The 17,464-nt window shown below is 40.9% G+C and overlaps 1 protein-coding gene across 1 annotated transcript; it reads left to right on the plus strand.

Annotated features, from left to right (window-relative positions):
* Window positions 1-975: 975 nt before the first annotated feature.
* On the plus strand, window positions 976-10,365 carry LOC140922425 (carboxypeptidase B-like). Its single transcript, XM_073372413.1, has 10 exons — window positions 976-1,207; window positions 2,318-2,393; window positions 3,129-3,350; window positions 5,125-5,229; window positions 5,615-5,719; window positions 6,663-6,770; window positions 7,301-7,391; window positions 8,086-8,288; window positions 9,177-9,261; window positions 10,133-10,365. The coding sequence occupies exons 1-10, from the start codon at window positions 1,128-1,130 to the stop codon at window positions 10,312-10,314; spliced, it is 1,257 nt and encodes a 418-aa protein (XP_073228514.1). The 5' UTR covers window positions 976-1,127; the 3' UTR covers window positions 10,315-10,365.
* Window positions 10,366-17,464: the final 7,099 nt, after the last annotated feature.

Below are 17,464 nucleotides of genomic sequence, written 5' to 3' on the forward strand. Positions count from 1 at the left end.
GCGTTCCATGTCATTAAGACACAGATCCGGTCTACGAGGGACCGGATTTCACTTTTTGTTTCCGGGAAAGCGACCAAATGAGGCTTTTCTTGTAGGCCTAATTATAAATATCGTTTCTTTTATTAAAGGAAATGACCTTAACCCTATTCACGCTTTAAAGACGCAAACTGCAGTATTCTTACCTTTCACTATTAACCGTAATTACAAGCAAGATCAATACGCCAATTATTATTATTATTATTATTATTATTATTATTTTTTTTTTTTTTTTTTAAGCACCACAGTTCGTGACGCACTTGGGATCCTGATGCCCACCAAGTCAATGAGAATATTGCGAAAGAAAATTATCCCAGTTATACCCCCTGTAAAAGATATATTTAGAGAGAGCGTCTTAAGAAAAGAATCATTAGATGTTTAAGGGAAAACAAAAGGGGAAATACCCCGAAGCATGCATGAGCCCATAATGGACTCCTGACCGCGGCGATTTCTAAGACGCAAATACAACTGTATGTCCGAGAAAATTAGCAGCAATAATTCCGAGTCGGTTCAGAGTGACCTCATCTCCCCGTCATTAGTCTCCGCCACGATTGAAATGCACAGACGAAGAAATAGTACATGAACTAAGCATCGAAGGTCCTAGTTTGTTGTAGAATGTGTTGAAGTTTTTTCTAAATTCATTTTTAAAGAAAATATGTACTGTTTACATCTACTATTCGATAAGTCACTGGGATGTTCGACAAACGCGAGCCTAAAAGCTTAAGGAGACCCTCTGACACCTTTAAAAAGGTGCAATGTTGAACCAAACAGCTACCTAAACATGTGAGTGAATTTATTGCAAGGAAATGGATTCAAAAACATCTGCTCAAATACCATCTTAATGGTGACCATTCATCGAAATCTCTTCCGCTTGTTTTCAGGCACGAATGACATGAAAGGAGCTACTCCAGCGTTAATGGGAAATTTTAAACACAAAAGGTTATTACAAATTTTTCGGACTCTTGTTTGAGTTCACCTGGAATTGATTGAAGGACTACAGTTTACACTTCAGGTTTTTACGTTAAGGTGTAAAATCTTCAGTCTTCGTAGTTTCTTAAGTTCGAAGAAACGGTTTTGATCTCGCCTTCAAAATGCGCAACTCTTTCGCCTTCGTGTTACTGTTTGGAATTTTTCTGAAATGCCAGTGCGAAGGACCAGCGAGTTTTAGAGGGTAAGTTTTTGAGCAACAATTAAGTGTCAGAAAAGTGGGAGGAAAACAACATCTCGAATACAATGCCAGCAATTTTGAAATTAATGAAAAGTAAAGCAAAACAAGAATCACAAATAGGTTATTTTCGTATTGATCAACTTGTTTTGAAAGACTGGGAGGCTGTAGGTTAAATGTGAGTCTCTGAAAAGGGGGGAAACACCGTATTCCAAGCTTTTTTTTTAAGGATGCCCTTTTCGCTAAGACCTCTTCTAACGATAAACGAGCTTATTTATTTAATAAGGAGCTTGTATCCGGGCAGATTAAATCAAGGGTCTAAATAAGGTCAGGTTTAAACAAGTTTAAGCCGCAGTGAGGATATTGGCAAGATGTTCGCCTTTTTTCGATAACGAATTATGACGTACTTGAATATTGTGGTAATAACCAAATTTTGTATAGAATATAGTTCTCTATGCTCATGTCTTGGCAACCGCGTAGCCTAGCTCTGACTGTTGATATTTACTGATTTTTCTGTTGCTGTGTGAGTGGTATTAAACCCACTTTGTTACGTTTAGACAGTGATTCTTCATGATACCTTAGTGTTAGCTGCAATGCCGTTGCGTGATTCATTCGAGATCGTTAATCTAGAGTGGGTAAATTGTCACCCGAATCGAAACCGATCTTACAGTTGAGAAGCAGTAGGTGTTGGGTTGGGGGAGGGGGGGATGAGCATTATGGGAGGAGAAAATGAGATAACGACTTTCAAAATCTTGCCGGGGCAAAATGAATAAGCATCCTTTTACACTTAACACATTCTAAGGTAACATTGTGAATTAAGAGTCAACTTAGTTGATCGTTGTTTAATAGCTAGAAGACTGGCAAGTGACATTTACGCCAACTGATCGACAAGCGACTTTAATCATTTGTTCGTGAAACGTTTGTAACAAAAACGTCAAATTAGCTCTTTCAACACAGCGCCTGAAATGTGCATTGTGTACTTCTCCAAATCTTGGATACTTTAGATGCCTTATTTTCTCTCAGCACTTAAAAAGTGTACCCAAGGCTCACGCAGGAGAAACCAGGATTTCGTGACTGTGCTGTCAGCCAGCTGTATGTTTTTTTTTTCCTATTTAGAGATCGAGTTGTTCGTGCAACTCCAAAAAACAAGGCCCAACTACAATTCCTCGTCAGTCTTGAAGACAAGGCCGATGTAAGTATGACAAGCATATTTGAACATATTTAGCAATACAGGTTTTTTAATTTATAGTTTTGTTGTCAAGGTACGATTTTGTAAACAAACTTGAGCAAATGCCATGATTATTAGAGAGAGCTCTAATTCAAATGATATTAAGTTGAACTAAGGCCTGGGTCAAACGTCGAACCGGCTTTTCATATTAAAAGCACAAACCAAATTCTAATTTAGGTCGACCGAAATTGAGTTCAGATCGTCTTAAGATCTTCAGACGTTGAACTTAGGACGCGTCGAGCCAATCAACTGAATAAGACCAAAAAGCAATTTTAACCCCCTCCCCCCCTCCCCCCACTGAACGAGGCATCATACATTATCGTACAAACGTTTAATAATAGTTTAGTTCGTCGCATGTGAGGATCGAGGTTTGTCCCGGCCCGGTCATCAGACGTTCTATCCTGCCTGGAGCAGAAGGTTTGGCCTGGGCCTAACTCGATAAAGTAGCTTACAGGGAACGGAATTTACAAATCTTAAATTAAATGAAAAAAATTTACAATGCAAGCTATTTTCACATATGGCCCCATGCACAATCATGCTTGCCATTTAGGCGGTATTCATAGAGAGGACGCTCACTCTAAAACGATCAGACCTGCACCTTAAAGCTGTCAATGCAAGCGTCATAGAGTTTCTAACGAAGTATAGTCATAGAAGTTTACTCTCTTCTTAATCTTCACTGGCCAAAAATCTCTGTCTCAGGTCAACCTAGATTTCTGGACGCACCCCTCCCACGAAGGAGCACCTGTTGACATCCACGTCACAAAAGCGGAATACCCTAAACTCGCCAAGCAACTACATGCTGAAGGGATAACTTTCACAATTCTCATACCAGATGTACAGACCCTATTGGACAATGAAAATCCACGGTCCCGCTCTGAACGGGCTGGGTTTAACTACGCTCGCTACAATCAACTCAAGCAAGTAAGGAAAAAGATATATACTGAACATAGTACGGTAGAACCTCTTAAATACCATGACTGTCTCGCACGAAGAAGAGTTTGAAATTCTAAAATCGAGAGATTATATGGAGGGGATCCACTTTATTATATCAACTATTACGATTATAATGTGTGGTTATAATTATAATTGAATCCTTTTTATTCGTAGCCTGTAATGTGGTTGAATTATTTGAGCGAGCAAAAATCTGCAAATCTTTGTTTTTATTGAGTCTGGGTCCGCAATTCCTTGGTAGGAAAACACTTTATTCACGATACCCGCCATCTTTGTTCGTGCTTTAGGACTGATGGGATAAGAACAATGTCACGTGCTTTCGTAGCGGGGCAAACAAGTGACATAATTTGCTAATTCAAAAATATTGGGGTCGAGTTGGTTTATTCGGGACAAAAGAAAATGAAGAACTTTGTATCTTAAAGACGATGATGCAAGTTATGGGTGGTCATTGTTCCTTTTTTTGGATGGAATAGCAACCGTAGATGTCCTCACAGTAAGCAAAACGCGGGTTATGGAACTCTCATTTATGAACAGCTCTTACCAATCTCACAAATCCGAGTTAATGTGGCTTATAAGAGCGGTACTCCAGACCAAATTAACACCATGTGCAGAATGTGCGGTAAGGTATTTTACCAGAAAGCCTTGCTCACGTCTTGGCGCGATGTTCATCGCTGGCGCAGACTAAGTAGATGGACAGGCATAATGCTGCACTAAGACGCTGTTTACATGGAGTGGGGGACCCCGGTCTGGTGGGGTAAGTTTCTTTTGTTTTGTGTCCCCCAGAACGTGAAAACAAAAGAAACTTACCCCACTAGACCGGGGTCCCCCACTCCATGTAAACAGGCCCTAAAAGTGCTGTTCTTTGAAATGCTGAGGGACCTCAAGCTTGCCGACTCTGTTTGGCCTTGGTACTCATGGGTGGAGCCAAAACCGTTCCATGAGTTAGAAGGCGCTCAAGCATACTGGGGTGTTCCTGTACGCAGAATACACTCTAGGATTTCTTAAGAGTTTTTTTTTTTGATTGCACCAGTGAAGATTTAACTCGTTATCCCCTTCTTAGTGTCCAATTCCTAGAAAGCAGCATAGTCTACGCTTGGCGCCCTTTGTGGCTAATTTTCTAAGCATACATACGTTGTTAACTGCTATAATAATTATAAACAAAAGGGAAGTACGTGAGGGACGAAGGGGAAGAGGGAAAAGGCTATTTTCCCTCCCCATCGTCCCTCGCGCGCTTCCTTTTCCCCTTCTCCACAGCTTCCCTACGGCACAAAAGGGAACTTAAGCAACGACGACGGCAACGGCTACGAGATCGTCGCTTAAAAAGTGAAGCCGAGCTGCTTCAAAACTTTATCGCGCTTATTCCATCTCGCTCAATTCGTCAAATGTTGGCAATTTGTTCTGGAGTTGAATTTTAAAAGACTGTACCAAATTTCAGGAAAAGAAAAAGAAAGTCGTTGCCTTAGTTGAATTCACGTCCTCCACAAAACGTGAAATTAGGCATTTTCACGTCGTAGTCGTGCAGTGACGACGAAGAAATGTACAAAAAAGCGCAATGCACGTGCACAATTGTTATTTTGCCAATCTAAACCTATTGCCTTTTTGCCGTTATCGTTGCCGTCGTCGTTGGTTAAGCTCCCTGAAGAGGCCTCTGAAGCGGCTGAAATCGAAACTGTGGTGGCGGTGATTATTGTCTTCTGTATTTTACATTCATATTACATGCAGCTCAAGCACATTGTCATTTCAGATTGAGGAAGAAATGCAAAACTTGGTGTCTACTTACCCAAATCTGGCGACTATGGTAACTGAGTTTGGGCAATCCTATGAAGGGAGGACGATTCGCGCAATAAAGGTATTCTATGAAGGAGTTGCAAGTTCTATAGAGAGTTAAAAAAACGGGGCATTAAAAAACTCTCAAAGCAACATCTAACCAGAGAATTCTGACTAACCAAGTGAATTAGGCGAATTGCGAGTTCTTTCTCACTTTCAAAACGAGGCCGAAAAGTACAAAACCTTCCTTGTGAAAATGACTTCTATTTGCATAAGAACGTAAAATCATTTTCCATATCAATAGCTTCGCACTTGGCCTCGCTAAGAGTCAGGCTTGAGACAATTCGAAATGGCTCATTCTGTTAACTTGTAACTGACGATTTCTCGTTCATAAATAATGTCATGAAGTGCCTGCAAAGTTAACCAAAGTCTTTTTCTTTTTCTCTCGACAACAATTAATTTATCAGATCTCCTCCAATCCTGGAGCCGGGAGGAAAGTGTTTTTCTTCAACTGTGGTATTCACGCCAGAGAGTGGGTGACACCCGCAACTTGTATGATCATTCTTAAACAGGTTTGTTAGATTGAATCGCAATTTATATCTTCATTTAATGTCGCACATTTTCGGGATTTGGGGAATCAGAAAATTCAGGTAGGTGTGGGAATTAAAAATGGCAAGATTTTTTACTTTGTAAAGTTAAATTAAGCAATGTCTCAATTCATTTTAGGGTGACCTTAAGTTAAAAGGCTTTGTAAGGTAGATGCATAAACAGAAAGCTACTAAGTTGGGGTCGCTAAAATCACATTTTCCAAAAAGAGACTAAGATGGGGTGTACTATTGGGCCATAGAATAAACTTTAATCGGTTAGGTGTTCTGAAAGGCCAGCGGCACATACCCAGCAAGAATAGACCTTTTTACCGATACGGCGGCCATATTGAATTAATTCGATTCAAGGAGTATCATAGGATGCCCAGGGGGCATGAGCACATTTCGTTTGTATTTTCGAGCGCTTTTCGGGACATTTTTTCGTAACGTTTTCTTAGAATAAGATTGTTATGGCAAAAAAGATCCTTGTGCCGTGTTTGGATGTAATAATGATCGCCTTTTTCCTGAGAAATATACAATGAAAGACCACAATTCCAATACTAAACTAGAAAAAGGCGATCATTATTACATCCAAACACGGCACAAGGATCTTTTTTGCCATTACAATCTTATTCTAAGAAAACTTTAAGAAAAAATGTCCCGAAAAGCGCTCGAAAATACAAGCGAAACGTGCTCATGCCCCCTGGGCATCCTAGAATACTCCTTAAATCGAATTAATTCAATATGGCCACCGTATCGAAAAAAGATCTATTAACACAAGTAACCCACACGGGTTTGATCTTCAGCATGGCGGTTTTCTACCAAGTATATGACTAAGTACAGAGGGTCTAGTCAGACTTCGCATACATTCGAGTGGGGGAGGCATGACGTATTTCTATTCACTCAGTCAGATTCTCTAATTCTGTTGCAGATGCTGTCCAAATATGGAAAAGACTCCTCAGTGACTCAGATGGTGGACAAACTTGACTGGGTGATAATGCCGGTCTTTAACGTCGATGGATATGTGTTTACCCAGACGGTAATCCAGCTGAAGTCCCATTCATACCAAACCTTAAACATGTTTAAAAGGTGTTAAGCTAAACAGTGATGGATCCAGACCTAAGAGGACCTAAGAGATTAAGGGGGGGGGGGGGGGGGGGGGGCGTCGCCAAAAACACTTTTTTCGGCCCCCTGCCCCCCCCCCCCCCCTTAATCTCTTAGGTCCTCTTAGTCTGGATCCATCATTGTTTAGCTTAACACCTTTTAAACATGTTTAAATGGATCTGCCACTGCTAAACAAGGTTTGAATTTGCTTTCTTCATAGAAGCTGTCTACTGTACAATCAACCCCCCCCCCCGCCCCCTTAATACGGACACTGGGAGAGGGGGGTGGGGGGCAATTGAAAATGTCTATATACGGGTGCCCGTATTAAGTGGGTTGAATTTAGAGAAAATGTAAGGGTTTTCTTTCCACAGGAACAAAGCAAACTGTCTGTAATAATGAGGTGTCTTTATCAGGCGGGTGTCCGTAAAGCGGGTTTTAACCGTATTTCGTTGTGTGAATTTACAGAATCGTATGTGGAGGAAAACAAGATCACCAAACGCTGGCAGCAGCTGTATAGGAACGGATCCTAATCGTAACTGGAACTTCGCCTGGGCAGGTACCCATATAGTAACTAAAACATCGTTCCATAACTTTAGGGGCTCATTTTCACTGAAAATCTGAAAACTCTTCTCGATGAAAGCTCTATTGCACGAGCTAGACTTGTTCGCGGCGAACAGTCGAGTTCGCAGGTAATCTCCTTCGTATAAGAAGATCACGAAAGCAGCGCGAAAGATGCTGGCATCTGATTCGACGCAAAAAACAATCACAGACAACACCTGCAGACAAGCATTCGAATAAGTCGTGGAACTGGTTCGTTAAGAGTAGCATCCCGGGGGCTCTCCTGTCCGTTCTTGAAAACCTTTCGCGCCTTTTTTCCTGACCCAACTGACTGCCCCTGGGTCTCTGAGGATGGACTAAGTCCGGAAAATTTTGCTTGTGGAATCTGGAATCCTGGGCTTTGGAATCCACAATTCAGCTCAAGAAATTCGGAATCACGCTAACGATTGGCTGTCAAGGAATCTACATCCAGTACGTTGAATCTGGGATATCCAAGACTGTTTTGGTTTACGTTACATAGGGCGAATAACAAGCGAGATTATGAAAACAAGGACAACTCTGTACATGTCAGTGTAATGTTACGCCACTGAATTCACATTTAAGAGTTAAACGTACTTCCAGTTGTTTCAGCTGTAATATATTTCGCTGGCACACGGATTTCATGCTCGGTATTAATGTTTCCTCCTGAACAGGTGTTGGAACAAGTTCGAGTCCATGCAGTGACACCTATCATGGCTCTCGCCCATTCTCCGAGGTGGAGGTTCGAAACGTTGCTCGATATCTGTATAGAAATCGCAGACGTCTTATTGGCTATATGGATATCCACGCTTACAGTCAGTTGTGGATGACCCCATGGGGATACAAAAGAGCCTATCCGAGTGACTATTCAGAATTGGTGGGTCAATATATATTGAGCCGATAGTAGGCGTAGTAGCCTGTGTACAGACGTCCCCTCTCCCTCAGAAAAAAATCTGAGGGAGGGGGGACGTCTGTACACAGGTTATAGGCGTAGGCGTATACGGTTCTAACAATATACTGTTTCAGATCCAAATAATTTGGTTTAGTTAGCTTTAAGTAAAAGAGTGACCATATACTTGTGACCTGTCGAAAGTGATCTGTTAACTTGAACCAAAAGCGGATGGAATTTATTCCTTACGTTTTTAACACAGAGCAATAAGTAATAACCAAATCCTTCACTAAAGATAATAGTGCTAACTTTTCTAGCGAAATATGGTAAAATGAAGCTTTCCGGGATCAAGTCTATATTTTGAAAATAGGCGAAAAAACTTTAAAGGGGCTGTGTCACGGCATTCCAGTTCATATTGTTGAATTTTGCCAATTACTCGCCCTCAATCGCCATGGAACTTAAAGTAAGCAACTAAATTACACTGGGAAATGACAAAATCAGAGATTCGAGACAAATAGATATGTCTCCAGAGCATTATTTTTGAAGTTGCAAACAGCAGAGGTCAACTTTGAAAAACTGGTAGGCTGAACCGTTTTCAAAAACCCTAGTTTCAATCCGTTTCAATCTTCTTCAGTTTTGCGCATCCGTGGCATCTGTTGTATCTGTTGTGTTATTTATTAAATAAGCGGTTATTTTTACGTTTCTCTTAATTTAACGGGCATTTTGTAATTACCTAATTTGGCTGAATTTGGCGGTGACACAGCTCCTTTAAGTCAAATCTCGTTCACGTAGTCGTGCTCATCCTTGAATCTAAAGGTCTCTAATAACATGTCTGCAACACCCTTTAAATCGTTCTTTTATTTGTTATTCCTATAGAAGCGAGTATCTGACGTCGCGGTAAAGGCACTGTATAATGAATACGGAACAAGATATAGAGTCGGTCCTTCATCAATCATTATCTGTGAGTCAAATGAATTTAAAAAGCAGTACACTAATTCTCACCCAATCAGAATTTAAGCAAATGCCACTGCATATTAGCCTGCAGAGATTCAACCTATCTCTATACACGAGACCTAGGCAACTTTGAAATACCTTTCTAAGCAAATTCCGCAAACTAACTTTCATCAGTACCAGATCTCATCCGTTTGTTTTTTTAAAGCCAGGAGACTGGGTGCCAGTTTACACCTAGCAAAAGGAGATAGAGTATCTTAGCTTCCAATATTAGAGCCGCTGTTAATACCCGCCCTCCTCACTCACCCATTTTAATCATTCTCTAGCGCTCCCTCATCCCTAAATTGAAAAACAATTGTAATTTGTTTACCCGCGAAGCACTTAGGAGTTCTTATGAACTCTTTTCAACGCGTCCGTGCGTTCCAGATCGAACTAGAATTTGGAAATGTTTGTTTTTGAGGAGAAGGGAAAACAGGAGTGCCCGGAGAAAAAAACCTCTCGCAGCAAGGGAGAGAACCAGCGACAAACTCAACCCACCTATGGCGTCGACGCCGGGAATTGAACCCGGGCCACATTGGTGGGAGGCGAGTGCTCTCATCACTGCGCCACCCTTGCTCCCTGACATTTTATGGGCCACCATCACCTGAGCCTTGCAAGGTTCTGTAATACACGTATTTCTAATTTTGTTTTAATCTGGACTGTTATTTCAATCTTTCATACAGTACAGTAGAGTTTCATCCTCCAGTCAATAATCTTGTTACTATGGAGTTGCTTATTTGACGACTACACGGTCAACCATTGCAACGAAACCACCCTTATCTTACGTACACCTCTTTGCTTGTTCAACAGTTTGTGATTTTTACTTTTCCTTTTTACTTTAGATGCTAATTCAGGATCAACAAAGGATTGGGCGTACGGTGTCCTAGGGGTAAAATACGCATTTGCCCTGGAGCTTAGGGACACGGGCCGATATGGATTCGCGCTGCCAGCCAATCAGATCATGCCAACTGGGATGGAAACGTTTGCCGCGATCAAGGCAATGGCCAAGGAATTACAACTCTAAGTTCCTATCACGATAGAATCTGTTGTGTAAAACAGAGCTGAAGAAATGCGAATTCAATTCCATGAATTAAACAGAAGAAAAACAGAGCTCTGGTTATTGAGTTGATTTAGAGTGTTCGCGTTAAACGTGAATTGAAATATGAAATAGTTTAAATCCGTACCCCTTGAGTGTGCGTCAAGATTGGCCAGTTAAAAAAGCTATTGTCAATTTCCCAATCAGGTTGAAGGAAAATTCTAAACGCATTTCCGGTAATTCGTTGAGTCCGTTGGGGGCCCAGAACCAGGTCATCAGCGCTGTTTCGCAGACGTCCAAAAACTGGGCTTAGATTACGCCTACGACACAGGCTAAGAATGTTACAACATCCGATTACTTTGACCCGCAAATACTCCCGGAAATTTGTAATTAAACACCTTAGGATCTGGGGTCCACTACACTGTACAGTATACTTCAACCAAACAATTGTTGCATTTCTTATAATTGCCTTCAAAAGGCCATCCATTAGAGGGAATACAACAGTATTTGGTTGATTCAGTAGGAAAAGAATTGCCGTAATTCCTGTTGCACACAATATTGTCCTATGCTCAGCCCAGTACTAAATGTGGATGAGTGGAGGATCTCATTAGTGCAGGGAAGGGCTAGACTGCCCTCCCCCCTCCCCCGCTGTTATGTTAAGACAAAACTGAGGCCTACTTATTTATTATTTTTTTCCAATACCCTCCCATTTCTCCCCCCCCCCCCCACCCCCACAATGTTTCCCACTCCTTACCTTACCTCAATCAAGACTGGATCCATCACTGATGTCACATTTAAAGAAACAGGACCAGCATTATTACATTGTACATGGATGATGTCTCCACTCTCTCAATACTCATCTTCAAGAGATTGAGTAACAAAATTTGTTACTCTCATTTAATGAGAACAGTCTCGAAACACATATGAACTGCTACTTAGTATAAATGAAACCCTCTGAGGCATTATTCTCAAGCACTGGGTTTTCAAATGAATGTGGCTTGCAAATACCAATGATTGCAGCAGCATTTTATTTGTAGCACAGACCAGTAACTTAGAAATAAAAAATATAAATGAAAGTCCTTTTGATCTTCATTTTATTTGTTTTGATACTGTGCCTGTGATTCATCTTAATTTTTTAAAATACACAGGTGTGGTGTGAAGCTGGGAGGGGGAAGGGGATGTAATACTCCCCATAGAGACCTATAGCTGGAGACTCCGCCCAAAATGGACACCTTTTTCAGGCTTGAGGGATATGGAAAGGTACGGATTTCACTAGTTGAAGTATATGAAACGGTAGAGAGAACTCTATCATTGCACCCAAAAGGCCAAAAAGCACATTTTATGGATGTGAAAACAACGAAAAGCTTCCTGGCTTATTGATTTAATCATAAATAAAAGCAGTGAATTTACAGCAGTTAAAGGGGACGCAGCAATTTTAAAACTAATAATGTGAAAGGGGTACTATTTGTCAATAAAAGGTATATGTGACAGGAGTGGTGTTGAGCCTCTTGGATTAGCCCCTCCCCACCCCCAACCCCCCCCCCCCCCCCCCCCAAACTCCTGGTATGAAGCTCCTGAATTTGTTTTTTACCAGGAGGTAAGCATGCCGAATTTATGAACACTGCACCAGCTGGCAAGTCAAGGCCACACAGCTTATTGTAACTTGACTTAAATAGAGGGGCCAGTGGCCAATATTGTGAAGAAATTCAGCTCTTACTCATAAGCCTTCTAAGGCAACTCTCTTCTTGGTTCCTGGTTATTCTATCAAAAAGACACTCTCAAGTGGGTGATCTCTAGCTGCTTTAAGGCCCTATAATCATGACTGAGGCAGCTTGAGACTTACACTAGCCATAAGCATCACCCAACTCCCCCCCCCCCACCTTCTCCTCCCCCGACCTAACATAGCCTCGCAGCAGAGCACATCAGTGCTAGGTATCCTTTCTTTAGCCAATCGGCCTGGACCATTTAAAGAACTTGGCATGACGAACTTAAACCAGACACATGATCAGTGAGATCATTCTCCAGAGAGACTAACTTACCATAGCATACTTTTGCAGCACCCTCTCCCCCACCCCCTAGGGATTCACATGGAAGCCTGTTCCCACTCCATGGGCAGTTAGCTCAGGGTCTAAACTTGACGATGACACCAACCAAGATGGGACGCCTCCTATGGAAATTCTCAAAGCAGTCACCATAATTGAGCCATGTTTTCAAAAATCCAGCTAGATATAAAAGATATTCAAAACTAACATCTTCGTGCTTGCACTGCCTATGAGGACCTGTCAGGCTATAGATTAACACCATAACAGCCCTCAGTGTGCTAGCCTTGAACAATATGGATGGTGTAGAAAAAAAAAGGTACAATGGAAGAAATCAACGGCACAGTAATGGAACTCCGCCTTTGTTGGTCAGGAGCAGTTATTAGTGAGTTTACGCAACAGGATGGCAGTGGGAAGAGGGTGGCAAAATAACCATGTGTGACAGACTTGCCAGGGCCATTACTTGCATGTTTTGTCATGATCTTCACTTAATATTACTGTGTTCTGGTCTTTTGCAAAAGGATCTGGCAGAATTATATTTCCAACAAAATTCTTGTCACACAAGGATTGCTGCCTTCTTTCCTCTGCCATCCAGTTGCATAAGCTCATTATTGATGCTTCTTGATCCCATAATTTATCCAGGAACTGAATCTGTTCAACTGGAAATGCTACAACTAGAACTGACAACCTGCAGTAAGTGAAAAGCTGGAGAGTTTGTAAAAAAAAGGCCTAATTAAAACCAAGAGATCACTGTATGCAGCAATTTAATTTGCGTATAAAATATTTTGCAATTTCTTTAACTTTAATATCAAAGTGCAAAATTATATAAGCTGGGTACATGTATTTTCAAAGCGCTTTTTTGTTGGACCTTACACGTAACTCCTTGGAGGGGCTTGTTTAAAATCAGCTAGGCTTTTATAGGAAGGAAATTTGCATATAATTATGATTGTAAAAACCCTGGCAGCACTAAAACATGGAATCGGGAATCCGGAAACGGAAACGGAAACGGAAACGGAAACGAAAACGGAATACGGAATCTGTGAAAGAAGGTTCCAAGCGATCGATTTGAAAAAAAATAATTATACTAGCAATGACAATAAAATGAGTAAACAGATTAAAAAAAAGACACAAATGAATAAATTAGCTGAGTAGAGGAGAGGAGACCTGCTGTATCACTAGAGGAGTTGATTCCGGTGAAAAGACGCTTGATACCACTATCGGCAATGAATGCAAATTCTCATGGGACAGCAAAGCAAGGAGAAAAACGTTACTGACAAAAACTAGTGCCTTAAGAAAAAGATAAGTTATATGGAGACAGACTTCGTTTGAATCGTCAGAGGCGTCATTTATATAACTGAAAGTCGTCGCTGTCAAGTTTTTCTTAGTGTCTTTTCTGGGTTGCCTTCAACAGTGTTCAGTTTTATTTATCAAGACAACTTACTCAAGAGAACCATGGCATTGTGGAGTCCAAAGAGAAGAGAGCTTTGTGCATGCATTTGCTTAATTCCACAACCGATTACATCAAAACAATGCGCCATGTTTAATAAGCCTCTTCAACAAAAATACGGACGTCCATGTAAACTCAATTACCGGTAGACCAGTATTCCATCAGTATTCAGCTTGGCGAAAAAGTTGAACTTATTGCTAAAACACCACCGGAACTGGGGTCACGTCACCGGTCGGTCATGTGTGGAGTATTCAGTTTGGGACAATCACGTGGTGTGGTCTGAGGCTAACTACTACTATTCTTGACAATTAGCTACAAAAGTTATATTTAACTGTATTATTCAACCCATGAACTCGTGAATAAAAATTACTCGTAAAATTGCTTTCATCGGCCTTGCAGTGCAGTAACCCACACTACGGCAAACCTTATCAAGACACACTAACAAGAATATATTTAAGGGAACTGCCAAGAAAACTAAGACAAATTCTCTTTGGATTGTACTAAGTTGTGTAATGTGAAATTCTTTAATTTTCTATCATTGATATTTGATTCCGTATTCCGTTTCCGTTTCCGGATTCCGTATTCCGTGTTTTAGTACTGCCCTAAAAACCCACCGTGAAATACAAATAGCACCATATTTCAAATATGAATAAATCACTATGCCAGGAAGTTTTCTCCTATTTTTCATAGTGGTAACATGGTAACACTCTACAGGGTATGCTCTCTGTTGACATTCTTAGGTCCATCCACAGAACAAAATGACAAATGTCCAAATACTCTTTTATATTCTTTAACTAGTGGAATCCTCAACTTTTTATATACCTTAAACCCGAAAAAGGTACCCCTTCCGGGAGGAGCTTCACAATATAGGCTAGTATAGGAAGTACCCTCGGGGGGAAGAGGAAGGGGGGGTGGGAGGGGAAGTGAGGTTGGGCCAGCCGCCGTTGAATTTAATTGCCATTCCCCTTGCCTTTTGAGGAGGTACATAGAATAAAATGGAACTTTTGAAAATTGAGAAACTTCTAGCAATTTGAGGGTTAAAAACGATCTTAAAGAGGGAAATATCAACGGAAGGAAGAAAAGAGCTCACCCGGCCGGCTTCATGCCTTCAATTATTTTAGCGTGGTTGTCCCAAGGACGTGGCAAAATAAGTAAAATAAAAGAATTCTTAGACCATCTAAATAATACAGACATGTAAACTGGCTTAAAATAAACAATACTAACCCTGAAGTGCGCAAACGATGACTAAAACAGCTATCGAACACTAAAATACCGCCGTCCGCCATGTTTCCAACAACCTTGGCCCCAGGGTTTTCTCGTTTTCCAATATGGCGGCCACTTGAATTTACCCAGCATGCATCTTCCGTTGCCAGCCAAACTGCATGCCTCTGATCGACTCTCAACGGTGAAGAGTCGAAGATTCAATACCTTATCATAAAATGGAATAAAATGGAACTTTTGAAAATTGAGAAACTTGTAATAATTTGAGGGTTAACAACGATCTTAAAGAGGGAAATATCAACGGAAGGAAGAAAAGAGCTCGCCCGGCCGACTTCATGCCTTCAATTATTTTAGTGTGGTTGGCCCAAGGACGTGGCAAAAGAAGAAAAATAAAAGAATTCTTAGACCATCTAAATAATACAGACATGTTAACTGGCTTAAAATAAACAATACTAACCTTGAAGTGCGCAAACGATGACTAAAACAGCTATCGAACACTAAAATACCGCCGTCCGCCATGTTTCCAGCGACCTTGGCCCCAGGGTTTTCTCGTTTTCCAATATGGCGGCCACTTGAATTTACCCAGCATGCATCTTCGGTTGCCAGCCAAACTGCATGCCTCTGATCGACTCTCAACGGTGAAGAGTCGAAGATTCAATACCTTATCATTCTGCCGGGAACCTCTGTCATACGTCTGTTTTATTGATTGAAGTCATTGCTATTTTATTATCAACAACTCCGGCTAACACTAACAGTTTTTCAGGTGGGTTGTAGCCGGGACCCTGGCTTTACGTACTCTTGTTAAGTGTTATCTACACAGAAACTACTTTTGCTATCTGACAGTGTGGACGGTTTAATTGAAGGCTTGCCTGTCAAGCTCGAAACTATTCTATAGCGTCCCCCAGTATAGAGCCACAGAGTACTTTCATTAACAACGCACTTATTGCACTTGGTTGAAAATCAACTGGAAATCGAAAATGCTGAGTCGGCGTCTCGATCACTTCCGGCTTATAAATACAACCCAGGAACTCTAAAGTCTTCGTGTGGCCGTGAGATCGTGGCCCGCTAGTTATTTCTGAGGGTGTAGACGATTTTAACTGTCAGCTTAGAACTGCCCAAAATTTACCTGACAGTAGAGAAATGTATCATTTCTGTTAGCTGACATCATTGATAAAGTTGCCTTCAATATGTTGTGCATATCACTAATAAATAGAGCAGTTTTAGAATAAATGTTCATGGTGAACTCTGATGCAGTGATGCCAACTCTCCCGCTTTTGGAGGGAGACTTACGCTTTTTTGCCTCGTCTCCCGCTCTCCCGCTTTGGTAGATAAAAAATCACCCGCTTTTTACGTCCACTATGAATATTGAATACTTAGTAAAAAGTAAAACAGACTTAGTTTGAGATTTAGCCCATTTTTAGCTCAAAACTTGAATTTTTCTTACTCGCAGTACGGTTTCTGGGGCATTTTTGTACGTATTTAGTCATTGACAAAGATTATTTCTAGCATCAAAACCGGCGATGATTTCGAATTTTGATAGTATGTACATCATGTAAGAAGTCATATAATGTCCTAAGTCATTCCCATTGGGGGCTGGGTCAATTTTGCGGGAAGGAAGGGGGGCGGGGGGGGGGTCGTGGAAATTCCGGGGGGAGGGGTAGTGAAAAAAAAGACAGTCTCCCGATTTTAGGTCTCCAGGGGTTGGCATCTCTGCTGATAGGAAAATCGCTATTACCCATCCGTTATAACTTTATAACCTTCGTGCGGTCACGAGAGTTGAGTGACTACAACAAATAAGCTTGAAATATGTCACTGGAAATACTTCAAGAAACCCTGGAGCGAGGGTTAGCCTCCCTCCTCGTAATCGGGCGCTAATACAGTCCTTGTTTGTTTCTGCAGCGCCGGAAAATTCATTGATAATTCACCACTCGCAGATTTTGTACACTTTATGACGAGCGTGCAAATCCAGTCACGATTTTCAACAGTTGTTTTGAGTTCATCAGCGAAGCATTACCACAACTCAATTGAAGAAGAAATGGATGATTGATGAGAATTTTATCACAAAGCATAAATTTTCATGATTCTTGGAAAACAGGAAGTTGAAAATTCATACAAAGAGATTTAAAACAACTCTGTAACTGGCTTTGAAGTTTACTACAAAACCTTTTTATTTACTTGTAAAGTTTTTTTTTTTTCTAAATTATTTTTCTTGTATTTCTTGTCGTATTTAACATTAAATAACAATATATATTTTTTTATTTATTATATTAATGTGTATGGTAAGACTGATTGAATTCCTTGTGAGGTAATACTTCAAATTAACAAAGAAGGGAGGATGTAGCGACTAGAGCTAAATTTCCCCTCGTATTCTCGTTGTGTACTCCTCCATTTCCGCTACCTTCCAAAGTTCCTTTAGGAGGGTTTGACAAAA

The sequence above is a fragment of the Porites lutea genome, chromosome 13 (assembly GCF_958299795.1).
Source record: "Porites lutea chromosome 13, jaPorLute2.1, whole genome shotgun sequence".
Classification (NCBI taxonomy): Eukaryota; Metazoa; Cnidaria; class Anthozoa; order Scleractinia; family Poritidae; genus Porites; species Porites lutea.